The sequence below is a fragment of the Gopherus evgoodei genome, chromosome 9 (assembly GCF_007399415.2).
Source record: "Gopherus evgoodei ecotype Sinaloan lineage chromosome 9, rGopEvg1_v1.p, whole genome shotgun sequence".
In the NCBI taxonomy this organism is placed as follows: domain Eukaryota; kingdom Metazoa; phylum Chordata; order Testudines; family Testudinidae; genus Gopherus; species Gopherus evgoodei.
The window spans coordinates 7646145-7673265 of NC_044330.1; the positions used below are offsets into that span (position 1 = coordinate 7646145).

The 27121-nt window shown below is 51.3% G+C and overlaps 1 protein-coding gene across 1 annotated transcript; it reads right to left on the bottom strand.

Moving 5' to 3' along the window:
- Positions 1-2176: 2176 nt before the first annotated feature.
- Positions 2177-26889, bottom strand: LOC115657903 (cytochrome P450 2J2-like). Its single transcript, XM_030576250.1, has 9 exons — positions 26496-26889; positions 25208-25370; positions 24183-24332; positions 21491-21651; positions 18248-18424; positions 17584-17725; positions 11419-11606; positions 10641-10782; positions 2177-2424 (listed from the first exon to the last, which is right to left on the bottom strand). Exons 1-9 carry the CDS (start codon positions 26664-26666, stop codon positions 2246-2248), a joined length of 1473 nt encoding a protein of 490 aa, XP_030432110.1. The 5' UTR covers positions 26667-26889; the 3' UTR covers positions 2177-2245.
- Positions 26890-27121: the final 232 nt, after the last annotated feature.

Sequence of the window (27121 nt, forward strand, 5' to 3'; positions counted from 1 at the left end):
CTCCTTGGCCCAGGCTGGCTGAGGCTCGGCGCGCTGGCCCTGCTGCCAGGACTCAGGGTGGCTGGCGCTGGAGCCAGGGCTGCCCTGCCTACCGTGTGCTTAGAGCGCTGGAACCCTGCCAGCTGGCTCCGCAGTGCTCCAGGCCTAGAGACACTCGAGCTGGGGGTGCTGGGACCTCACCGCCCACCTGGTGCTTCGGGGCTGGAGGCACTCAGGCGGCCTGGGACCATGGTGGGGGTGCTCTGGGCTCCTGCTGGGGGCTAGCCTTCCCCCAATGGCCGGTTCACAAGCCGCCCGTACTGTGGCCCCTCCTGAGATTGAGAGGTTGGGTCATTTATTCTAGCTGTGTACTTAGGCCCACTGTCCCAAGATGCAAATAGACCTGTTACCTGGCCGCAGTAATGGCCCCAGGCCGTTGAACTGGTGCGGCTGCACCTGGGTCAGATGCTGTGTACCCTTCCTGCCCCTGAGGGCTGGCATTGAAACAGCCAGACTCAAGTGCTCAGAAACCAGAACCTGCCCCTACAGAACCAGGCAGCAATCAGACCATGTGGTTGCAATCTCTCTTCACCTCTCAGCCATGGGAGCCCTTCATGGGAGTTGAGTTCAACACCACAAAATATCAGGCCACTTATTTAGGTGCTTAAATTTCTACTCCTAGGAAGCAAATGCTTGTTGCATCAAGGTTTATGCTGACCCCATGTCAGGAGGCTGAAAGTCGGGTTTGCAAGCCTGAGGTTTGCATTTTTGTTTCCATAAAAACTAAATGCAACTCCCCTGTTTGGTTTCTCTGTTGTAGGTTAACAACTGCTAATTGGATGAGTTCATAAAAACGTACAGCAGATCGGCTTTGCTGATGGAAGTTGGAGTAGTAGTGACCGACGCTAACTTTTACTGCTTGATAATGGAGATTGTGCCAGTCAAGGCTTGGGCACATGCCCTGTTCTCCTCACCCCATTACAGTGGTAGGGGAAGGGCAGCTGACGAAGACTGTGCCTGCCAGTATCATGCCTATGGAGATTCCCTCTCAGCAGGGGGAATTCTCCAGCCAACCCCTTGCATGGCACTTAGGGCCTAGATAACTCAGCCTGGATAACAAGGGTCATATGTTCCTCTTTTCCCTTCCGGTTCTTGCCTCCTGTCCTCTCCACTTCTGCCCTTCTCTCCAACTTCAGGTCAGCTGTCACCTGGCAGCTGCGAGGGATCGAACTCCCTGTCTTTAACGCCTCCTGTCCTCAGAGCTTCTCCTTGCCAGGGTTCTCACCCGAGTGCCCCCGGGAGGCCATCTGCCTTCGCATCACCTCCAAGCTCTGTTTCCAGGCTCTCTCTGGGCTGGCTCCCCAGCTCCAGTACTGGCCTTCCCGAGGCATCTGTTCTGCAGACTGTGGCTCAGGGCCCCTTCACAGACATCTCTCTGTCATTCCTCCCATCAGACTGAGCTCTTGCCCCTTTTATGGGGCCCAGGTATCAGGGCGGCTCCAGGCACCAGCACGCCAAGCGCGTGCCTGGGGCGGCAAGCCACTGGGGCGCTCTGCCGGTCGCCACGAGGGCGGCAGGCAGATTGCCTTTGGCGGCATGCCTGCGGAGGATCTGCTGGTCCCATGGCTTTGGCGGACGTCCCGCAGGCGTGATGCTGAATCCACGGGACCGGGGACCTCCTGCGGGCAAGCCGCTGAAGGCAGCCTGCCTGCCATGCTTGGGGCGGCAAAATACCTAGAGCCGCCCCTGCCAGGTATCCACTAAGTTATCACCTGATGCCTTTCCCAGCACCTCTCACTGAGAAGCAGCTAATTAATCAGGGTGCAGGTGTAATCAATGTGACTAACTACCTTTTAACCTTTTCCAGCCCATGATGGGGTTTCACCCCCCACACACCCGCTACTCTAATCTCATAATTAGGAGATTTTTAAAAACTCTACCATCCTTGCATTACAATAGACCAGGGGTCCCCTATGTGCTGCCCACGTCCTGGCCAGCGGTCGAGCATCCGCCAAAATGCTGCCGAAATTCGAAATGCTCGACCGCCGCCATAGTCCTTCGTCTGGTGCCCGCTAGACGAAAAGGTTGAGGACCACTGCAATAGACTAACCCTCTCTCAATCCTCCTTCCCAGAAGTCAGATTCCTGGTCAGCCAGAAATAATGCCAGGTGCCATAATTCTGTGATTTATAGTTTATTTATGGAAATTCACCATGAGAAGCACCCCTGCCTATTGGGTTTCCTGGTGGTCTGTGACGTGCTGCTTCCTAGCGAGGAACAGCACAGATCTTATAGTGATGAGGTTGCAACAGGCCCCCGAAAATACGCTGAGTGTTAATTTCAGTCACTCCCTCTGGCAGCCTGAAGGTGAACGCCCTCAGCAGGTTGGTGAAGAAGATGAAGAGCTCAGTCCTTGCCAGGTGCTCCCCCAAACACACACGGTGCCCTAACGGGGGACAGGTGACAAGCAGTTAGTGCGTTAAGAAAAAAACCAATGTTTCCTTTATATTGCTTGTGAAACTCAAAAAATGACTGCATGAGAAATTTTAGACTTGGCAGGATTCTAGTCCTCAGTTTACAAGCAAAATCATGTTGTACCTGTGAAGTCAAAGGTCTGAGGCTAGGTCTGCATATGTGCATCAGAGAATTTGCTTTTCTCGGGTAACTAGCATTAGGAATAATTTTTCACATAACTATTCCCAAAGGGATGGAGGGGGTCATTTGCACAGTCCACAAATTTCTTAGAACAGTAGAACTTGGCTAATTTGCACTAATGACTGAGAGATCCATTGTTTATTAATGAATTTCGCAAATTGATAAGCAAGCAAACACTTAAAATCTATCACAAAATTGATTTAGGCAACTTCAATTCAATTTTCATGTCTATACAAAATGCAACAAACCCAGCTGGATTCAAGACTGAGCTTGATAAGTTTATGGAGAGGATGGTATGACAGGACCGCCTACAATGGCCTGGGACCCATCAATGACTGCCTGTAGCAAAAATCTCCAACAGCTGGAGATGGGACACTAGAGTGGGAGGACACAGAGAATTCTTTCCCAGGTGTCTGGCTGGTGGGTCTTGCCCACTTGCTTAGAGTCTAACTGGTCACCAGATTTGGGATCTGGAAGAAATTTCCCTCCAGATCAAATTGGCAGAGATACTGGGGGGTTTCACCCTCCTCTGCAGAATGGAGCATTGTTCACCTCCAGGTTTAAACTGGAGCACATGTGAATTTTCTATAACTTGACGACTTCAAACCAAGATTTGAGGATGTTAGTAACTCAGCCAAAGGTTAGGGGTCTGTGACGAAGTTGGACTGTTCTTAATGTTTCCCCTAATCCTATGTGGGTGCCTCAGTTTCCCCCTATGCATTTCTTAAGTTTCTAGGTGGGGGGATAAAGGCCAGTGTGCATAAATCACTGACCCTCTGTCTCCTAGCAAAAAATGGCCAGGCCCTCCCCCCTGCAGGGGGATGCTAAAGGTGTGGGAGAAAAGACGGTTACTCACCTTTGTAACTGTTGTTCTTCGAGATGTGTTGCTCATATCCATTCCAGTTAGGTGTACGCGCCGCGCGTGCACATTCGTCGGAAAACTTTTACCCTAGCAACTCAGTGGGCCGGCAGGTCGCCCCCTAGAGTGGCGCCACCATGGCGCTCCATATATACTCCTGCCGGCCCACCCGCTCCTCAGTTCCTTCTTGCCGGCTACTCCGACAGTGGGGAAGGAGGGCGGGTGTGGAATGGATATGAGCAACACATCTCGAAGAACAACAGTTACAAAGGTGAGTAACCGTCTTTTCTTCTTCGAGTGATTGCTCATATCCATTCCAGTTAGGTGAATCCCAAGCCTTACAAAGGCGGTGGGGTCGGAGTGAAATGTGGCAGAATAAAACTGCCGAGCCAGAGGCTACAGCCTCTCTTGAACCAGGGCATACTGCGAAGCAAAGGTAAGGACCGAGGACCAATGGAGCTTCGCGACAGGTCTCGTGGGTAGAAACACGAGCCAGCAAGGCGGCAGATGAAGCCTGAGCCCTGGTAGAATGCACGGTGATGTGGCTTGGGGAAATATGAGCCAAATCATAACAAGTGGGGATGTCCGCCATCACCCAAGATGAGATCCTCTGAGAGGAAAACAAGCAAGCCCTCCCTTTGGCCCGCTACCGGGGCAGAGCTGGGGCACCTTAGGAAATGATTCTGTCAGCACAACTAATGCGAGCACTCCACAGATGTCCAAGGAGTGCAACGGTTATGCCCATTGCGTTGAGCTGTGGGTAACATAAAAGGCCAAAACACCTTAGGGAGGAAAGCCGGGTGCGGTCATAACTGCACCTTGTCTTTGTGGAACCTTCGTAAGAGCTCTGATCTCAGAGACCCGTCTGGCCAAGACTAGGTTGAGGCCCCAGGGCGGGGCTGGGCGGCGCACCCGAGGGTGCAAGCGCTCCAAGCCCTTGAGGGACCTCGAACCCATAGTGGGACACTGAACGTCCATCTTAGCCTGCTGGAAGGTAGGGATGGCTGCTGAGAGTATCCTCAGCGATGATACCGCCAGATCCTGCCGCTGAAGGCCAGAGGCAGGCCAAATAGAGGGGATCGAGACCTCAGCAGGAGCAAGATCGAGCGTACTGCAGCTGTAAAGGAAACGCTTCCACCTGGCTCGGTACGTTGACCAGGCGGAAGGCTGCCTGTCACCCCGACTCAGGTACGTGAGGCGAAGAGGCTGCAGGTCCAAGTGACGAAGCCTGTCATTGCCCTGAGTGATGAGGTCTGGGCTGACAGGCCGAGCAACGTGGTATGTCAGTGCTGCCTGGACCACTCTGGAGTGATCATGATGATGATGCACGCTCCGCCCCTGCGGAATTTGAGCAGGACGTAACGAACCAGTGGGAACAGCGGGAAGGCATAATGCAGTTGGCCGTTCCACGGCATCAGGAATGCGACCAAGGTCGATTCCGAGGAGAGACCTTGGAAGGAGCAGAACATCTGGCATTTCCTGCACTCGCGGTGAGCGAACAGGTCTGTGCGAGGAACCATTTCCACTTCCGGAAAGCGGGACGCCTCACATGGGGCAGAGTGATGACTCGTAAGACAGGAAAGACCTGCTGAGTCAAAGAGATAAGACGTTCCGAACGCCTGGGAGAAAGGACGTCGCCAGCTCCATCGAGTGGGCCATGCAAAAGACCCGGAAATGGATGGCCTCCTGACAAAAAAGGGGGGAGGACTATGTCCCCCCTGAATGCTTATGAAGCACCTGGCCATTGTGTTGGCTGTAAACACCGAGATACAACGGCCTCGCAGCTGCCGATGGAACCCCTGGCATGCCAGGCGGACTACTCTCATTCTTGGGGCATTAATGAGGAATGCCAGCTCCCTAGAAGACCGAAGGCCTTAAGCTCGGAGGTGACCATGAGCACTCGAGCAGAGAGATGATGCGTCCGCCGTCAGGGGCAGTGAGGGCTGGGGCGGATGAAACCGCATCCTGTCCACACCAAGGAGGGAGTTAGCCACCACTCTAGGGAGCCTAAGGCGTTCGAGGGAACGGTGACTACCATGACCATTGGCTCCCTGTCCAAGCGGTACGCCGAGGTGGGCCGGACTTGGAGAGGACGGAGGCGGAGCTTGGCGCGTTTGGTTACAAACTTGCGGGCAACCATGGACCCAGGAGACTGAGACAAGAACGAGCTGAGGTCGTTGGGAAAGCCTTCAGACCTCAGATGATTGATGCCATCGCCTAAAACCGCAGTTGCGATAAGCAGGCTCCGGCTAGGTAGGAGACCAAGATAGCCCCTAGGAAGCCCAACCTCTGCGTGGGAACCAGAGCGGATTGCTCTATTAGTAATCATCAGGCCTTGATCTGTGAATAAGACCGTGACGATGCCCACGGGCTGAGTGGTTTGTGTGTCAGAGTCTCCTCGGATAAGCGAATCGTCCCAATACGGAAAAACGCATATCCGACATAGCTACGGTAGGCGGCGACTATGGCCGTAAACCGGGAGTATTCACCGCTGGCTATAAAGCGGAGGCATCTCCCATGCGGAGGGAAGATGGCATTGCAAAAGTACGCGTCCTTCCTATCCAGGGCGGCATAGTAGCCCCCCGGAGGCAAGGATGGAATAATGGTTCCCAGGGATACCATGCAGAACTTCAACCTTATCCCAAACCGGTTGAGTCCATGCAGGACCAGGAAGGTCTGACCTGTGGTCGAGTGGGGGACTAGGGCATAACGGGAGTAAAACCCCTAGCCCCTTTCGTCCGCTGAAGGGGGACAGGGCTGGAGCAATTTTAAGGTGGTACCTATGCTCCATCGTGCGCAGGACCCAGCGACCTAAAAGTAACTGGGGCCATGCCAGGAGAAAGCGGGATCAGGATCCCGTCCTGCGACTGGTACACCGCCCTCCGGTGAACCTTGGAAGGTCCGTCTTTGGTCCCAGTGGTAATTGCGAGGGACCTCGACTTTGGCTTTTTAGGGGGCCTGACGTTTGTCTGCGACCACCTTGGCCTTGCCGTTTTCCAGAGTTCTGCCTCTGGCTAGGCACAGAGTATGGCGGCTGGGGCCATAAAGGCCTGCGTTTGGTCGCAGGCGTATACATGCTGAGACGCATTAGGACCCTATTGTCCAGCAGGCTTCGCAGTCTGGGGCTGTCTCTGCCGCGAAGATGCCTTTACCAACAAAGGGTAAATTCTTTCCCCCGTCCTCCAAGACGGCAGCGAACTCTAGGTGGGAGGTTCGAGGGAGAAACTCCTCCACCCAGGTGCTATAATTATCGCAGCTAAGCAAGGCTTGTTGCTTTGCTACCCAGAGGTGCAGGGCCCCTGCAGAGTACACCTTGCATTCGCCAAGGCTCTTTCCGCTTCGGGGCTGGCGCCCGCTGGCCATGATATCAGGATCGTGGTCCTGAGCATAAAATCCGCGCATATGGGGTGACACGGATGCGTGTCCGGACGGCCATGGAGGTACTAAAAGAGGGCACGGGCCGAGTCCCTGACTCACTCGGACCTTGCCCAACTCGGCACCGGGGACCGGCATCGGGAGGCGTATCGGTACCTGGAACGAGATCCAGACCCGCAACCAGAACGGTGTCGGGAGGTCGACCGAGATCTCGAGGCTCGGAGAAGAGCTACAGGAGTCAAGGTACCTGCCCCGGTGCCAGATGTCGGAACGGTGCCGATAGCGGGTCGGCGAACGGGATACCGACCGGTGCAGTGAGTGTGACCAGTACCGAGGAAAACAGTACCGGGACTGCCAGTGGTGTCCGGCGTGCCGACAGGACTTGGAGCGTCTGCGGGACCGTGATCATAGACGGTGCCGCTCTGCTGTACTGACAGGGGACAGTCCCTTGAAGAGACTGTATTACCCGTACCGGCGGTGCCCGGGTCAGGCAGCACTGACTCCGTCATGGCACTGAGAGCCCTCGCCGTTGGTAACATCTCCGGCGCGCAGGGAACAGCAGGCTCAACCACAGTGCGTACTGGGGAGCTGTCAGGCACCGGATTCGACGGCCCTCGTGGGGCCGGGATCCATGGTACCGAGGTCATCAGAGCTTCGGTAGGTGCCGGTGCCGGGAGAACTGAGTTAGATAAGCCGTCTGGCTGGGGTGCCGTCAGCACTGAAGCAGCGGGAGTAATACGCTCAACCACGGCGCGTGCCGGGGAGCCGTCGGGCACCGGATTCTACGGCCCTTGCGGGACCGGGATCGACGGTGCCGAAGCAGGTGTCGGTGCCGGGCGATCCGACTTAGACTAGCCCTCTGGCCGCGGTGCCGTGGGCACGGAAGCAGCCGGAGAAGTAGCTCGACCACGGCGCGTGCCGGGGAGCCGTCAGGCACCGGATACTATGGCCCTTGCGGGACCGGGATCGACGGTGCCGACGTCATCGGTGCCGCAGCAGGTGTCGGTGCCGGGCGATCCGACGTAGACGAGCTCTCTGGCTGCGGTGCCATTGGCACGGAAGCAGCCGGAGCAATACGCTCAACCACGGCACGTGCCGGGGAGCCGTCAGGCACCGGATTCTACGGCCCGTGTGGGACCGGGATCGACGGTGCCGACGCCATCGGTGCCGCAGCAGGTGTCGGTGCCGGGCGATCCGACGTAGACGAGCCCTCAGGCTGCGGTGCCGTTGGCACGGAAGCAGCCGGAGCAAAACGCTCAACCACGGCGCGTGCCGGGGAGCCGTCAGGCACCGGATTCTACGGCCCGTGTGGGACCGGGATCGACGGTGCCGACGCCATCGGTGCCGCAGTAGGTGTCGGTGCCGGGCGATCCGACGTAGACGAGCCCTCTGGCTGCGGTGCCGCTGGCACGGAAGCAGCAGGAGCAATACGCTCAACCACGGCGCGTGCCGGGGAGCCGTCAGGCACCGGATTCCACGGCCCTTGTGGGACCGGGATCGACGGTGACGACGTCATCGGTGCCGTAGCAGGCGTCGGCGCCGGGCGATCCGACTAGACGAGCTCTCTGGCTGCGGTGCCGCTGGCACGGAAGCAGCAGGAGCAATACGCTCAACCACGGCGCGTGCCGGGGAGCCGTCAGGCACCGGATTCTACGGCCCTTATGGGACCGGGATCGACGGTGACGACGTCATCGGTGCCGTAGTAGGTGTCAGCGCCGGGCGATCCGACTAGACGAGCTCTCTGGCTGCGGTGCCGCTGGCACGGAAGCAGCAGGAGCAATACGCTCAACCACGGCGCGTGCCGGGGAGCCGTCAGGCACCGGATTCTACGGCCCTCGTGGGACCGGGATCGACGGTGCCGACGTCGTCGGCGCCGGGCGAGCCATCTTAGACGAGCTGTCTAGCTGTGGTGCAGCTGGCACAGAAGCAGCAGGAGCAGTAAGCTCTACCACGGCGCGAGCCGGGGAGCTGCCAGGCACCGGATTCCCTGGTCCTGGGGGACTGGAATCGACGGAGCCGAAGTCATCGGTGCCTCTGCAGGCCGGATAACGCAACTGAGGCGAGCTCTCTGGCTGCGATGCAGGTGGCACGGAAGTAGCGGGAGCAGGAGGCTCAACCACGGCGCGTGCCGGGGAGCCGCCAGGCACCAGCAGGAATCGTAGACTCTCTCGACCTCGGAAGAAGGGAACGGTGCCGAGTCGACATCGGTGCCGGCGACGGTCGGTGCCGGAAGGCCTTGGTGGTACCGGCGGGGTCCGGTGCCGAGGAGGCGCTTCTGCCCGCCGCTTGAACATCGCTCCGCGCCCAAGGTGGAGGGGCAAGTGAAAGTCCCGCACCTTTTTGTTCTCGGCTTAAAAGCCTTGCAAATGGGGCACTTATCTGTCAAGTGTGATTCTTCAAACAGGAGTCATGTAGATCTCTCTTCGGCCGCGGCTTCTGGTAAGCCGGGCCCCTTTTGAAAATCCGGTGAGCCATGCATGGCTCCGGCACTGGGCTCATGGAAGGGGCTACTTCCTGAACCCCGCTAACTAAACTAACCATGTTAGCAAGGAAAACACGTATAACCATACAAATATATATATATAAAAGTGTTATAACTGCATAATTATATACGAGAAAACGAGTAGCTAGGGAAGTGGAGGTCAGCTAAGCCGCGCTCCACTGTTCCAACGACCGACACAGGCGGTAAGAAGGAACTGAGGAGCGGGTGGGCCGGCAGGAGTATATATGGAGCGCCATGGTGGCGCCACTCTAGGGGGCGACCTGCCGGCCCACTGAGTTGCTAGGGTAAAAGTTTTCCGACGAATGTGCACGCGCGGCGCGTACACCTAACTGGAATGGATATGAGCAATCACTCGAAGAAGAACAAAGAGATCAAGTGACCTCCTGGCCCAGGAAAGAGACAAAGCCAGAGGAGGAGGGGCTGGAGGGGGTTTGGGCAGTTTAGGGCTGGGTGGGGATGAGGAATGAGGGCAGAATATGGGGGTCTGCCTCACTGGGCCCCAGAATGGACCCGGCTGTAGGTTCTCTGTACCTACAAGCTCTGTTTTAGACCCTGTTCCTGTCATCGAATAAATCTCTGTTTTACTGGCTGGCTGAGAGTCACGTCTGACTGCGAAGTGGGGGTGCAGGACCCTGTTGCTTCCCCAGGACCCCGATGGGGGGGGGCTCACTGTGGGAAGCGCACGGAGGGGCAGAGGATGCTGAATGCTCCAAGGTCAGACCCAGGAAGGTGAAGCGTGTGAGCTTCTTGCTCTGCAGACAGTCTGCTCCAAGGGAGAGGAGGCTCCCCAAAGTCCTGCCTGGCTTGGTGGGGAGCAGTTCCAGGGCATCGCCCGGGGACTCCGTGACAGGGTCTATTACAGCAGTGGGTGGGTGAAGTTCTATGGCCTGTGATGTGCAAGTCAGACTAGATGATCGAGATAGTCCCTTCTGGCCTTCAAGTCTATGAATGGCACTTGCCATTAAAAGTCAACATTTGAATTTTGAAGTGTAGGGGAAAAACTGTGGTATCTCGGATGCCATAGTCTAGCGGTAAATGTCATTTTAATGGTGGCCAGCGTGCTGTGATTTTTGTACAAATAATGAAATCATGTAGTAGAAGAATTCCACAGCATTCTGCAAATACACTTTCGCTGGGAAGCGAGATGGGTTTGCCATTCTAAATGCAAATTATAAAGCGTGCAGATTAGCAAGGTTTAACTGTAAATCCCCACAAATTCTGCATTCACAATCTACCCCATGAAAAACTGTTTAGCTGTCAGTGAATTTACCTGCTGAGAATGGTAAGAACGCTTCTCTGCTCATGAAGTTTCCATTCTTATCCAAGAAGTGAGCTGGGTTGAACTGGCGAGGTGTCTCCCACTGCTCAGGGTCAGACAAGACAGAACATATATTTGGCAAGATGACAGTGCCCTGCAAGGAAGAAGCATCTGACTTAGTTCTTATCCTCACTCCCTCAGAGAGCTGGTTAAAGAGACGGTTTTCAGGTGTCATGTAGTGCAGTGCATGGCATGTCCCCCGGGGAGAGATCTGTCTCATTGGAGTAAACTGGGAGACTATTGGAGGGTATGTTTTTATTTCTGTTCATCATTTCTGAGCCACCCGCTGGCAGGATGGAGCCCGAAAGAAGCAGCAGTTTCCCAGGATTCTCCCACTTTAACGCTGTTTCCTTAATGGAAGAAAAATGTTAACGTTTCATATTTTAAATGCATCAGTTTTACCAAGTAAGATTTCTATGTCGAAGTGGCAAAGCCAGTGAGAGGTTTTAAGGGGCTGATAGAGCATGTGCAAATTAGGGGCAGTGTGACATATCAGGAAAGAGACACAGCACCTGATCATACACTGCCTTGCACATTTTTTCACGTGATTGGCACGCGTGCAAAGTGGCTGTACTGTGCTGTCTCACTTTGCCCTAGTGCTGATGGCTTCAGAAGGTGCAAGGAGAAACAGGCATGTTATGTACTTGGAAACAGGAATGAGTTGTATTCCTAGTACATTTGACCCCTTTGATGGGAGAGGAGGGCAGAAGCATGGATAACGTCTCTGTACCTTTGGGACAGGTAACCCCAAGAGTGTTGTGTCCTTCACGCATTGTCTGGGGACTCCGACCGGGGCAATGCAATTGTACCGCTGGACCTCATGAATCACGGCATTGGTGTAGGGCAGGTTCTTCCGATCTTCGTAACAGATTAATTGGGAAGGACCCAACACAGCAGCCAGCTCCTTCTGGACCTTCTCTGAGGAGACACATTCAGCTTGATGCAAATGGAAGGACACGTATTTGGGCAGTGAGTGCGTGCCCAGGGATGTACGCATATTCTGGGTCTCTGTCACTTCCTGGCAGGATTCCCTTTAGACTGAAGGAGGAATTACTCCTTTCATGCTGGTTAAGTGCAGTGGGCGATGGGAAGCCAAGCCAAGGGAATCAGCTTCGCTGGTTATTTCTACATCTTTATCTCTAAGGGGGACCTGTGCTTTCCCAGCAGACTCACAGATGCCAGTTGAAACTCGGTATCAGGGCCAAATTCAGCCCTGGAGCACAGCTTTCCCTTTCTTTGCTGTGAGAGGCAAGGTGCAGCAGGAGCATCTCAAAGTGCAGGGAAAGTTTCTTCTCACTTCATTCCACAGACAAAACTCCTGTTTGTCTGATGCTCCCAGGGGCTGCCTAGCAGCCTGATGGAAATCCTCACCCCCAGCACAGGAAGCCCTGCTGGCTCAGGGAGATGGAACTGGTACCCGTTGGGGGGGAATTGAGCTCAAATAGACCCAGCTATTCAGGAGTTACCCAGGCACAGAACAATGGCAGATTAATAATTTTACAGCAGGCCTAGTATATTTTTCACAGTTGCTTAACCTGAAAGTGGCCAGATAGCCTGAGCACAAACCTTCCAAGGCAAAAGGAAACCACCTTCAGGGACTGGAGTAAGCCTAGAAAATGTTAACACATGGAAAAAACATGATTGGTGAGCAGCAAAGTGGTTCTCCCTAGGGCAGCAGGCTCGTACCTTTATATATGATCCTGGGTGCAGCTGCCCTGTTTCCAGGCATCACTGTTTTGTGAGGGCAACTGGGTGTGACTCTCTATGCCAATGAGTAAAGGGGGTTACAAGACTATCCTGATCCTGGGTTGTACATTCTGGTTCCCCAAAGACCAGGGCCCGTGCCCCCGCTGAAGCCCTCACCCCCCTGCACCTCAACCCTCTGTCCCAGCCCTGAGGCCCCTCCTGCACCCTGAACCCCCCCATCCCCAGCCCCACCTCAGAGCCCTCACCCCCCCTCTGCACTCCAACCTTTTGCCCCAGCCCTGAGCCCCCTCCCACACTTTGAACCCCTCAGCCTCGCCATGCATCACCTCCATATCAGTGCACGTAACAAAATTCATTTCACATGTGCATGAGAAATGGGAAAAATTAGAGGGAACATCAGTCATGGGAGGTCTGAAAAGCCAGGGTCATGCTGGTCAACCTATCGCTGTGGAATGTCTGTGCACATACTGAGGCCATGTCTACACTGGAAACATAAGTAGCGTAGGCACTGACGTAATTTGGTCAATGTAAGCTGCCTTCTGATGACCTAACTCTGTACTGTAGACCAAACGTGTGTGTGCTGAAAATATGGTCCTAAAGTCTGTATCAAGGCAGAGCTGATAAATAGGTGAATACACACCTTTTGTCGGGCACCAAACCTGTCTCTCTAAGCAGGGCCATCCTTAGGCATAGGCAACATAGGCAGCTGCGTAGGGCACCTGAAAATTTGGGGCACCACTGGGTCTTAGTGTCCACCCTCTTGTTTTCCTATCCCTGTTTTGACCCTTCCTGCAGGCTCCCACAGATGGCTGCTCTAGCCTGGTGAGTCTTCCTTGGGAGGGAATCTAGTAGTTAAAAGTGAAAAAACCTCCAGCCTGCCAGACCTATTAGCACAACATTGAAACTGTTAAAGAGACATTCAAGGGGTAATAAAGCCATTTAACAGGCATTTGCCAACCCCAAGGTATATACTGACAGGTTTCAGAGTGGTAGTCCTGTTAATCTGTATCAGCAAAAACAAGGACGAGTCCTTGTATCACCTCAAAGACTAACAAATTATTTGGGCATAAGCTTTCGTGGACTAGAACCCATTTCATCAGATGTCCATCAAAGCTTATGCCCAAATAAATTTTTATACTGTCAGTTTCTGACTTTACTGACAAAAACAGTTGTGCATTAATATAATATTTACACAGAACATGTCAGTCTACAGGACCTTAGTTTAAAATTTGCTTTAAAAATATTTCATTAGTGAGCTGGTGAAGATTATAAAATCACATTTCTAAAAAATGCTTGCATAGAGTTTTAGATGCACAATCATCTTTAGCCTTAAATGTGTGGATCTTCACACATAGTTTTTTAAATAAATCCTTCAAAAGACCTCCCTTATCTAAAATACACATTTTAATTACTATAGTTAAAAAAAAAAGTGCTTCCAAGTCTTCCTGTCCATCCCTTCACCACCTCTCCCTCCACTCCCCACTGAAGAGAGCCCTTAAAGGGACAACAGTCCTTCCCTTCCAGATAGCTGGACAAAGAGTTCCCTTTCTTTACTTCTGACTATCCGACAAACTAGTTTTAAAAGAACCCTCCAGCAAAATCAGTACCTTAGTAAGACAAAATCCTTGTTATACCTAAAATCTTTGGAAACATTTTTTTAAAGTTGGTGAAATTTCATAACCATGTCTCTTGTTATGGAGATCACACAAAGTAAATTACTGTTCCCTTTTTCTAAAAGCAATGAACATTGTTATGAACACACTAAATCTCTCTGATTAATTTAAAAGAATGTCTTTGTTTCAGTGAGTTAAATATGTAGTAATCTGGAATGCTGTCTTAAGATTTGAGTACATTTAAAATATAAATTCAACTTAGAAATACTGATGAAGAAAATGTAAAACAGAGAAGAGCTGCATCATGCATTCCATTATATGTAATGTTGTATTCAGCAGGACAGCTGACTCACCCTTACTATGAAGTTTTTGCAAATAAATCTCTGAAAACTTCAGGGCATATCAAAAAACCTGTGACTGACATTTTTTATTCCCAAATTTTAGTGCTTTTAATTAGGTACTTTCTTCATGTCCATTCTGCATGAGGGAGAGTGCATGGAAGTCTCTGCGGGGAACTGTGACTCTCCGCCACCATGAGGCAGGCTGGGCATCTCATTATTCTTTGCTGTCAAGTCCCTCCTCCCTCTCCCCCACCAGGCTGTGAGCTTGGGCTGCCATCCGGCATAGGGGCACCAGTTTAATAATACTGCCTAGGGCCCCATAAATCCTAAGGACGGCCCTGTCTCTAAGCCAGTGATCCCCAAACTTTTGAGGGTCACACTCTGCAACACATGTCTATGCCCCACCTGTGGCGCCGGGGCTGGGAAGGGGACTGTGGATCCCGGGGCAGGGGAGGATGCAGACAGGAGTAAGAGGGCAGAGGCTGCGGCCGCAGCTGGGGGCAGGTCTGGGGCAGGGAGAAGGGCTGGAGCTGGGAACGGCGCTGTGGCCGGGCACGTGGCTGGGAGCTGGAACAGGAGACGGAGCAGAGCTGGGAGTGGAGTGGGGCTGGGTGGCGCTGCATCCCCTCCCCCTGTAGGTGGTGGCCTGGACCCTTCCGCACTCCCCTGAGGGGCATGCTCCACAGTTTGAAAACCTCTGCTCCATGCATTGTAAGCCAACACAACAGAAGTCTCATTTATATACGAAGTCAATGGGGGGGATGTGAAATCAACAGGAAGGCAGCACAGTGGAGAATAAGCTAGGATGGGTTATCGTGACCCTAAGAACAGACAATGAGTGGGGGATATAAGGAGAAGGCAAGGAAGACACCCTTTTAGTCTCCACCTAGGAAGTAATGGGTCAGTGCATTTACATTTCTAAAAACAGGATCGCAACCAACCTTGGCTGAAATGCTGCAAAAGACCTTTGGGGTGAGAGAAACATCTTCAGCCAGAAGTTTAGCCTGGTAAGCTAAATTTAGTCTCTAGAAAGTGTGTTCTGATGTTGTTTTGTATGCAACCCTCTTGTGTCCATTACCCGTACTCGCGCTCTCTTGAACCTCGAATCTTTGCTAATACCCTCATCGTTGTTTTCACTAGAAATGCAGCTCAGTGCTGTGGTGTGATACAAGGAGCAGATCCTGAGTTGAATCGAACAAGCTGGTGCGTATGTTGTGTCTTTGGGGACAGCAGCCCTGGTATTTCCGAGTGTTCAGTGGATAAGGGGCTGGACGCTACAGGGGAACACTTCAGATGGGCTCCGGCAGTGGGGTGCACCACTAGTTAGCCTGCAGGGCAAAGGAAGGGCTGGTCTACCCCAGAGGAGGTTGTTGGGATGGCTAACAGGCCGGTGGGGTCAGGTATCTGACACTCAGCTAAGTACAATCAAGCCCATCTCTTTCTGGAGGCAGGAGGATAACAAGGAAACTCATAGTGCTGGGTACCCCGAGAACTGTCACATGGTGATGTAGGAGAACCATGCCCACGAGGGTGGGCTCCAGAGCGTGTGTACCTGCCATCGCAGACCCAAGGCTGCAGACCCACTCAGTCGGAAGGCACACACCTTCAGTACTGGGGGACGTGTGTTGAGAAGGTAAGTTCTTCATGGCACTTCCCACCAGCATCGCCTCAGTCTGGCCTGGATTCAGCTCCAGCCAGCTGTTCTCCAGCCAGATGCTGATTTCAGCATGGTGCCCTGAGAGATCTGGGTCATGGTGTTGTTTATATTTGATACAACACAAAGGGCAGAGGGGGAAGGCTGAAGAGAGCTCTGCTTAATGCCTCTTGGAGGAAAAACACAAAAAGCCCTTTGTTCATGAACTTGGCAAGGGCAACTGAGTTTTAGGTGTGGATGGTAACACTGCAACCCACATGGGTAAGTGTTCTGTAGTAACACACATTAAGTTCTGGTAATGAGACCTGCCTACCATACCATCTCTGCTACTAGACCGTTGCTGAGACGTGAGGAGGGGCTGTTGAGCTCACACAGCACAAAGTGGTCCTACAAAGTGTTTCTACATTGAACCCTAAGCCCAGGTCTGCAGGGTCTAGACTTGTGGACTTGGTGTTTCTAAACACTTGAGCGTCCACACTACATTGTAAACCTGGGTTTACAAGTGCTGGAGCTAGGCTCATGGCTACGCTAATGCATCCAGGCTGCACTATGCAGACCTTCTGACGGGTCTGTGGCTTGAGCTGCCGCAACCCCAGGAAACGACAGGGCTTGGACCTGGGTTACAACAGGACTCAAGCTCTGACATTCCCCCAGCCATGTCCTAGGACCTGGGCCCTGAGTTGGACTGATTTGTGTATGGGCAGAAGCGGAATTTGGGTCAAACCTGAGTCAGAACCCAGGCTTAGTGGGCAGTGTAAACAGACTCACAGTGACTGGAGGTGGCCAGTGGAAAATTCCACCTGTGTAGGGCAACTTAGCACTAGGCAGATAGCTGACCGAGACGGCAGAGCCACTGCCCCTTCCAGACACCACCTCAATCTCAGCATCTGGAGAGGGAAGGGAGCAGATCAGGGGCAGGGTGAAGGCAGGACAGGGAAAGGAAGAAGTATGGACAAGCGCAGCTCTACTAAGCCTGATTTTCTGCTGATGGGAGGTCTCTGAGTTGTTCCTGTGAAGTTCTAACTTGCACCCCAGGTAGACTGGGTGGCTGATGATCAGAGAGCACTAATCAGGTCCCTGCAGACTGCAGTCCCTCCTCTCCGCTGAACCTGAGCTCTGCTTGAGTGGGGTGGAAATCCCGCCCCAGTGCATTTCGAGTGTGAATGATGAGGTTTGTGGCTTAGCAAAGAGCGAATCACGAAGGTTCTGCTGTGGAAAGAAAACTTCCCATTGGTGAGATCTGTTAGCTCGTGGCCAGTGTCCCAAGTGAAGTGATGGAAGTCCCATTGCCTGAGACGTTTAAAGCAGCTGGACTAACAATCCCGCAGCAGGGCTGGATTGTGGAAGTGGGTGGCCTAGGTATCTCTGTGAGGCTTTTCCACTTCTAATGTCTACCATTCGATGATTGTAGGGCCAGAAATCTTACCACTTTGCTGGCTGCAGCACAGCTGATTCAGCAGCCGCCAATGGTCAGTTTTAGAACGAACATTTGTCTAATAAAAGCAGGCAGAACCAGGTAATTTTCCACATGCATGCAGACTCGCATCCACGGTGTGTGTCCCCGTCTCCCTCTGCCTTACCTTGGACGTCGGGATGAAGCACCAGGCTGATCAGTGCCCAGAGCAGGGTCGTGGCTGTGCTCTCTGTGCCTGCTATGAAGAAGTCCAGAATAGTCTGAATCAGGTTACCTTCATCAAACGTAGCCGTGGGGTCGTCTTTGCACTGCAGGGGACCAAGGGATAAATTAGGGCATGGGGGCAGGACAGTCAGCGTGATAAATAGCAGAACTTGCTCACTCTTTTGACTCCCTGCCATTTGCAAGGTCTTTTTAGTATTTTTGATTTCAGAAAAATCACAAAACATATATGTTTGTTCTGATGCCCTCCGGGTTCTTGTTTTTGTTACTTCCTGTCACCTCCTTCAATTCCAATTCGGCTCTGTGCTGCTTTGCAACGCCCTTCTGAGACACCGTTTGGCCTGTGCCCTTTGGACAAAGGATCCCTCTTCCTTATAGCTGGATTTCTAGGAGGTTGATGAGCTGCAGCTGATCCTGAGCTGTCATTTAATCTCTGCCTGCCCAGACTGGAGCCCTATAGATTTCTGACTCTGCCACTCTCCCACCTATCCACACACCTGATCCCATCACAAGCTGCTGCTTTTCCGCTTTATTCTGCAGAGGTTTGCGCTAGAAGGGTTAAATGGAGTCACAGAGGAGTAATAGTCACATATGGCTCAGAAACATACTTTGACCATCTGTGCCAGGTAGAAGTCAATGAAATCCTGTGGCTCATCTGGTACCCCACTCTCCTCATGGCGTCTGATCTCTTCCTTTGCAAAACGATACAGAAACCCCTGGCAGGACTGCACCTTCTTGTGAGGTCCTGGGAGGTGGTCCATGAGCCAGGGGAAAGAATCGTACAGCTGTAGGAGAGACACAAAGAAGCTGCTTTTCTTTCTTTGCAATTAACACATTTCTGGTGGAACTCTCCAAAGATGAAAATGCCCAGTGTGGGGAATTTTGCTATTGGATTAATTGCTTTGAAGGACACATTTTCAGCCTCATGTATGGGGCTTCAGCCTAGATGCTGATGGTTAAAATTCTTTAGAGAGCTAGCCCTAGTGTCCAGAAAGGAGAGCCATTTGGATATAGACAAACAAAAAGAGAGAGAGACTCCAGGTTCCCCTTGTGATGTCTGCTTCTTCTGGGCTTAGAATCAAAGAACAGACAAAGAGTAAAGGTCTATTGAGCTAAAGAATTCAAAGATTCAGTGTTTTTGACACTGTATCACAGATATCAGAGGAGTAGCCATGTTAGTCTGTATCCACAAAAACAACAAGGAGTCCAGTGGTACCTTAAAGGCTAACAAATTTATTTGGGCATAAGCTTTCATGGGTAAAAAACCCACATCTTCAGATGCATCCCTGGGAATGGTTGGGTCATTACACTAATTGAATCCATGTTAAGTATCCTCACACCTTCTATGGGCCATCTTGATTATCACTTCAAAAGTTTTTTTTCTCCCGCTGCTGATAGCTCATCTCAATTCATTGACCTCTTACGGTTGGTATGGCTACTTCCACCTTTTCATGTTCTGTCTATGTATAAATATCTTCTTGCTGTATGTACCATTCTATGCATCCGATGAAGCGGGCTGTAGCCCAGGAAAGCTTATGCCCAAATAAATTTGTTAGTCTCTAAGGTGCCACAAATACTCCTGTTCTTTTTGTGGATATAGACTAACACAGCTGCCACTCTGAAACCTGTAATTAAAGACGGTATCATAATGCATATGCACAAGGGGACCAAATTAAGATTGCATGGACAACCTTAATGGTGGCATCTCCTAACTTTGGCGTGCTTGACAGTGCAAACTTAACATGCTTTTAAAATAGGAGGGGTTTTTGGGTGTAATTATTATTTAAAGGGTATACTGTGGCAGCACTTAGAAGCCAGGGCCTTGGAATGGCAGGAGCTGTACAAATGTATAGAAAGCGACGGTCCTTGCCCCAAAAGATCTTACAATCTAAAAGACAACAGGTGAAGGAGACAAACTAGTTGGCCAGGGTCATAATAGAGGAGAGAGGGTAACAAAAACAACGGGAAGTGCACAATTCGGAGCCAGGCAGGAGCAGGTAGGTAGCCAATGGAAGGACATAAAGATGGGTGTGGCAGAGCAAGAAACCCAAGAAGAGGATCTTAGCAATGGTATTGTGAAAAGACTTGAAGGAAACAAGGTTATAGGCATCAAGTCTGGAGAGGAAGAGATAGCAGCAGCCAGGGCATGATCAGGGCTTGGACAAGAGATTTGGCGGCGTGAGCAGAGAGGAAAGGATTGTGAACATGCCATGCAGGAAGAAGCAGCGAGATTCAGACATCACCTGGATGGGAGAGACAAAAGAGAGGGCTGAAGAAAGACTGCGCCAAGATTGTCGGTTTGAGCAACAGGTCAGATGGTGGTGCTATCTCTACGGAGAGCGATGGGCATTGGGGGACGATCAGGAGCTCAGTTTTGGCCATGCTACATTTCATTTGTCAGCTGGACCTCCACGAGGAGATGTCAGAGACGCAACTCTGCCCCTCCTTACTTCTCTGCTCTTGTCTCTTATGTCTCCCCACTCCCCAGCTCGCCACCCTGCCCAGGACTGCAGCTGTGACCCTCCAGTGGCTTCTTTCTCCCACACTTTCTTCCATGCTGTCCCTTGCACATGGACCTTTCTCCCCGAACATCAGACTGATATATTCTCCTCCTTTAAATCCCCCCAGTTCTGGGATGCCTAGAAGAAATCAGCCAGCTAACATGGGGTAGGGACAGAAAACAGAATCATAGAAGATTAGGGTTAGAAGAGACCTCAGGAGGTCGTCTAGTCCAACCCCAACTAAAACAACCCCCTCCCCCATTATTTCTTAGGGATTTGTAACCAGCATGTTGTGCACATTCCAGAAACTCCCCCAGGAGTATACGAAGACTAGTTCCCCTTAGCCTGACTCCCTATATCCTATTTTTTCTCCCACTCACCCACTGCATCACGTTTCAAATTAAATGGCAAGTTCTTTGGGGCAGGGACTGTGTACGTGGGCAGTACAACCACCACAACAAAAATAAGGTGCCAATGACATTGAGAAGGGTTTGGTATTCATGGCATCTTCAGAAAGCCAATGGTATGAGAGTGGACAATCCCCAGGTACGTAGGTATGGTAGCACCCTTGGGCATTTTGAGCTAGCCAGGTTTGCTAGGTGGCTTTACTGTACCCTGGATTGAGACTTGGGGGGAGACTTTGTGTAACTCAGACACTTGGGAAATATTTTCAGATCGAATAAGACAATCGACGAGGGGGACGGACAGGTCTTTTTGAATCTGAATTTCTCTCATTTTAAGATGGGGGTTTTGGTGAGTTTCTGGGATCCAACATCCGGACATTATTAAATGTCAGCATAGCAAATTCCAGTGTCATGATACTGCATGGGTAACAGAGCATGGCCACCACCCACTCTGCTTTTGCTACTGGGTCAGTCGCATGTTAGCACAACATTTCGTTTTACCCTCATTAAGCCATGTTTAAAGCTACGATTCTCTCCCAGAGCTCACAGATTCAGTGATTTTAAGAGATGTCTGCAAAAACACCGTTTTGTGCACCATTGTTGCCAGGGCTGGAGTAAGGGGACAGCAACCAGGGCAGTCACCTGTGGCCTCACAAAGCTAAGTTATGGGCCTCCCCACCCGGGGCCGGAGCCCGAGCCCCGACACCTGTAACTTAGCTTTCTGGAGCGCCCTGTGGCATAGGGTAATGGCCTTGCTTGCTACCCCCCTAATGCCAGCCCTGTGTACATTCCCTATGTATTGTTTATTGCCTGTGTCCGGGACGTGATTTTTAATAAAAATATCCGGGCCAAAATCATAACCTTCGTCATATCTAGTTTAGTTGGTAAGCTCTGGGAGGCAGATACCACATCTTCTGTTTAGGGAGGGGGGGCAAAAGAAACTCACTCTCCTGCTGTCGGTGCCTGAGGATCTGAGCAAAAAGGCAGTGGCTATAAGTAGCTGCTGGAAGGTCTCATCGTCGGCGGAGAAGCGATGTCCCAAAACCACAGCACAAATGACATTTGAAAGTGCTTGTCTGAAGGAGACACTAGGGTCCAAGGGCTGTCCTGCAAACACAGTTATTAACATGAATGTTGCCTGCCGCTGCGTCTCCCCATGCTGGGACAAGACCCACGTCCTGGAGCCTGGGGAAGGAGCCTGGGATCCATCTAGCAAGTCTTTTCAGTTGTAAACGTTTCTGAGCCTGTGATTCTGGTATTCAGCATCATTCACTAACAAACATTTAAAAGAAGAAATCAAAGACAACTCAAGCTGGTCACAGGCCAACTCGCTGAGGAAGGTTCAGTGTGTTAAAGGGACCCTGCCCATCTCTGCAGCTGTCTAGGTGGTAGCAGAACATCACTGGAAGCTTTATGAAGTGAGCCGAGCTCCTGGCCAGCAATGCCCCTCACATGCCTGCAGGTTCTCCCGTCCCAGGCTGAGACAGAGAGAGAGAGAGAGAGAGATCACTGGGCACGTCGCTGACAGCTGCTTTTTCCTTCCAGCCCCAGAATCCCTCTAAACTCACTGGGCCAGATTCTCTTCAGTGGCCGAGGTCTGCTTGGTGCAGCAGATAGGAGTGGGGAGGGGCATCAGGAAGCTGGTTACAGCTCCCGGATTCTCTGCTTGGCTCTTTGTCTAAAAATTACTCCAGCAGGGCAAAGTTAGCAGAGCTATGGGATACCTTGACTATATGTGGATCCATTGCCTGTGTCACCCAGTTGCTATGCTCTCTCCCCTGATCATTACAGTCACTGGCATCTATTTTACATTCACTTCTAGGACCCCTTTCACTCCAGTTACAGAGCCGGTAATGGTACCAACACAGCATGGGGTCTTATGTGTTGATGATCTCACTCAGCAGGGGGCTAAGGCTTTGGAGCTACTTCTGTCCTAAATTACAGTCCATGGAACCTGAGTGACTTCACTCATGTTGCACAGGGTGTGACAGCAGGGTGGAATTGGGGCCTATGGAATTGATCCTAGAGAGAGCAGGGGCTTTGCAAAACTGAGGCCCAGATGAAGGCTAGCTGGCTGACTCTTAACCCAGACAAGATCCTGGAACGATGATTAAATACTATGGTGACAGGGGTACATTCAGGAGCAGCGCCAGGGTTTTTGGCGCCCTAGGCAGGGGTCCTTCCACGCTCCCGGTTGGCAGCGGCAATTCTGCAGCAGGGGGGTCCTTCCACGCTCCCGGTCTTCAGGGCACTTCAATGGTGGGTCCCGGAGCAAGTGAAGGACCCGCCGCAGAATGGCCGCCGAAGATCCGGAGCGCGGAAGGACCCCCCACCGCCAAATTGCCGCCGAGAGCCGCAAAATGCCACCTTCCCAAATCCTGGCGCCCTAGACGACTGCCTAGGTCGCCTAAATAGAAGCGTTGGCCCTGGGTGCATTTGAAATTCAATGGATTAACTACGTAGACATGCTGGATGATTGGGAGAAACAGCTAGAGGGGACGGTGGAATTGATATCTGCCCCTTTGATGATGCACTCGAGGGATGACTTAGCCAGAAGGGTACCCAGAAGTCACCTACTACACGACAGGCCCAACAAAGAAAGTAACAGAACGCCACAAGCTGTCACCTATAGCCCCCAACGAAAAACCTCTCCAGTGCAACATCAAGGATCTACAACCTACCCTGAAGGACAATCCATCACTCTCACAGACCTTGGGAGACAGGCCAGTCCTCGCTTACAGACAACCCCCCAACCTGAAGCAAATACTCACCAGCAACTACACACCACACAACAAAACACCAACCCAGGAACCAAACCCTGCAACAAACCCGTTGCCAACTCTGTTCACATATGTATTCAAGGGACACCATCATAGGACCTAACTACATCAGCCATCAGGGGCTCGTTCATCTGCACATCTACCAATGTGATATATGCTATCATGTGCCACCAATGCCCCTCTGCCATGTACATTGGCCAAACCAAACAGTCTCTACGCAAAAGAATAAATGGACACAAATCTGACATCAGTAATGATAACGTTCAAAAACCAGGAGGAGAACACTTCAATCTCTCTGGTCTCTCAATAACAGATCTAAAAGTGGCAATTCTTCAACAAAAAAGCCTTCAAAAACAGACTCCAACGTGAAACTGCAGAACTGGAATTAATTTGCAAACTGGACACCATTAAATTAGGCCTGAATAAAGACTGGGAGTGGTTGGGTCATTACAAAACCTAAACCTAATTTCCCCAGTACTAATTTCCCCCTACTGTTACTCATATCTTCTTGTAAACTGTTTGAAACGAAACTCTCATAACCACTACAAAAGTTATTTTTCCTCCCTGGGTTTCCTGCTGTTAATCGAATTGTCTCGTTAGACTGACCTCACGCTTGGTAAGGCAACTCTCATCTTTTCATGTGTTTATACCTGCTCCTGTATTTTCCACTCCATGCCTCTGAAGAAGTGGGTTTTAGCCCACAAAAGCTTATGCCCGAATAAATTTGTTAGTGTCTAAGGTGCCCCAAGGGCTCCTCGTTGTTTTTGCTGATACAGACTAACACGGCTACACCTAGGAAACCTATGAAAATTAGGTTATGGTAAGTGAAAAGCCCCAGATATGCTGGGAGTGATGTACCTCTCTCATTTACTAAGTATTCCACCAGGTGATGGGCCTCCTCTTGGATTCGATGCTCCAGGCCTTTCCTGCCCAGCCCCAGGTTCCGCAGGGTCATCAGCCCGAAGCGTCTCTGCTGCTTCCAGGTGTGACCACTTGTCAAAAGAATACCTGAGGTCATTGAGAATCGGTTATTTATATAAAGCAAAATCATTCACCTAGTCAGAGTTCAACTTAAAATATATTTTCTAACATGACAGAGAAATCCAGAAGAACGAGCACTTTGTTAGCTGCTTCATCTGGGCCTCAGACATGGACAGATTGTGACTACTCCAGAAAACTCCCATATTTGGAGGGTTTTGTTGCTTTTTTTTAGGTGAAACAGAAAGCGGGGCTTCAAACACGCAGGATACAGTTTTCATAATTCACACATCACCTGAAAATATGAGGATAATTTCACAGCTGGGGATGCGCACAGAGATGTGGGGAGTTACTGCCCAGGAGATGTGGGGTGAGGTCTGTTTCAGTGCAGGGTGTGGATAAAAGAACATTGATGGTTTTGTTTGAATGACAGCGCAAGAGTATGAGTTGAAGCCCAGCAGGTAGGAAGATCTTGCCCAGGTTTCAAAAGCCTTCACGCTGTGTAAATGACCCAAAATTAGTGTTATGTCAAAGGCATGTCCAGTGGGACACTGAGTGATGTTCATGTGCCGAGCTGAAAGCCTGCTGACAATAGCGACGTTCACAGGACAGAACTAATGATCCTCAAAGTTATTTAGATGCCTAACTCCCATTGATTTTGAAGCTCTGGGCCCAAGACACTATGAATGGTTCAAACAATCTCCTTAACACTCTGGATTTTACCCTTCAGTCCCATTCAGTGGCTGCCCGCCCCATTACTCATCACCAGACCAGCTATTCATGTAGCTACTTTTGCAGTCTGGAGATGCAGCTCCATGGGGAGAGGGCTGTGGAATAATGGAACAGCCACACTTACAGTGGGCTCCCCAGTTTTTTGCATGGTGTCTGTGGAAAAAGAACATTACCCTTTTCATTGTTCTTTTCACTGAAGAAAGGGATTGTTGGCCGGCCAGAAACATCTTCAGGGTTGGTGGTCAGACCGTCTTTCACTGCTTGGAATCCATGCAATACAATCACAGGGCTCTCTCCCAACCACAAAGTGAAGATGTTCCCATGAATCTGTGCCAACTAGAGACATGATCAGTGTCAGCAAAGCATGTCTGAAAAATGGCATACAACAAATTGTGACCCAAGAACCTCTTAATGTCAACTGGTAAGGGTGCTACGCGAATGTCTTGATTCTGGTATGCACAAGCACTGACTTTCATTTTTCTGGTTGGGTGCTCCACCCCTGCTCTACCCCGAGGCCCTGCCCCAACCTGCCCCTTCACCCAAGGCCCCACCCTCGCTCCGCCTCTTCCTGCCCCTGCTCCTGCTCCCTCCCCAGCGCCTCCTGGCCACCACCAAACAGCTGATTGGAGGAGGGCTGTTGCACAACTGATCTGTGGGTGGCTGGTGAGCACCCACTATTTTTTTTTCTGAGGGAGCTCCAGTCCTGGAGTACCCACGGAGTTGGCACCTATGCTGATAGGTACATTGTGGTACATGTCTAAATGTAGATTTAGGAGCTCAACTTTAGACTCCCAGGATTGAAAAGTTTGGCCTTAGGTTTTACATCTTGTGTGATCATTTCCCCTTCTGTGAAAGTCGCTCTCTTCACGTGAGATGATTTTCTTTTGGCAAGTCCAATATGCGCAGTTGCCATTAAAGCTTACGCTCAGCAGGGTTCATGTCACAGTCACACTTTCCCTGCTAACTGGAAATGAAATTTATGACCCTGAATTATTTGCACATGCCCAGACTCTGGATAAAATTTCCTGAGCATGATATATTAATAACTGAGAAAATGGCTGAAAATTATTTATCCAATTGAGGTTTAAAACTCCACACCAAACACCTCTCATCAGAGGGCTCCAGGTGCCTGTCACATAAATGAAAAACACAATAGCAAAGGAGTGTTACAAACCAAAAATCAACAGACGTTTCCTCTCTCGCATCTTGACGAGCAGCAATCCTCAGTTAGCCGAGCTAACACAGTCTGAAAGCCCTGCCCAGTTGCACGGATGGGCTTTGCTGTGTCCCCAGAAGATCAACAAACTTGGGCAGATGTCAGACCAAGACAGGAGCCCATCCCAAAGGCTGAGGCCTATCAGGCAATGGTCTATGAGCCTCCCCTGCCTCTGCTGAGCTCAGCTGCTGCCTGGGGAGAGTCTGAGAAGCAAGTTACTTAAGTATATGAAACTAAATAATTACCTTCTCGAGAGCCTCAGGGTGAAGTTTAAATCCCAACAGCCACCAGTTCCCGATGAAGGGGAGGGGAGTTGGTCCAGGGGGAAGCCGCCTGCCTGCCCATTGCAGCTTCAGAAACTGCACAATCAAGAGAAACGCAACCAGAGCCACAAAAAGCTCACTGATCCCCCACATCCTCTTGCTGCTGCATTTATCGTCTGGCTCTGGAGCTAGCAGACTGAGCTCTCACTTTGCTGGAATCTTAACAGCTCCCAGAGAGCTTTCAACCCTCCTACGAGCCCCTCTTCCTGTTTTGTTTCTCTTCCTTCAGACCCACCATCACACTAGAGCCTGGAGATATGCCAGGCTCCAGTTAATCTGAGCAGACCTTTAGACCATCTCACCAGCCAAACCACTCCCACCAGGCCTTAACCTTTGAGTTCCCAGTCACAGCCGCCTCCTCTTCTCTGAAAAGTGGAGTGGATTGGAGCGAGAGCTCTGTGAAAATTCCGTGTCAAGCTATTCTAAACCTTGATTGCACAATAGTTAACTCAAGGCATGAGATTTTGTTTGCCAAATGCACAGGTCTCCCCGAAATCATTGGGTTCTGATTTTAAAAACCCTGCAAAGCTTCTGAGCTGGGAGTTCTC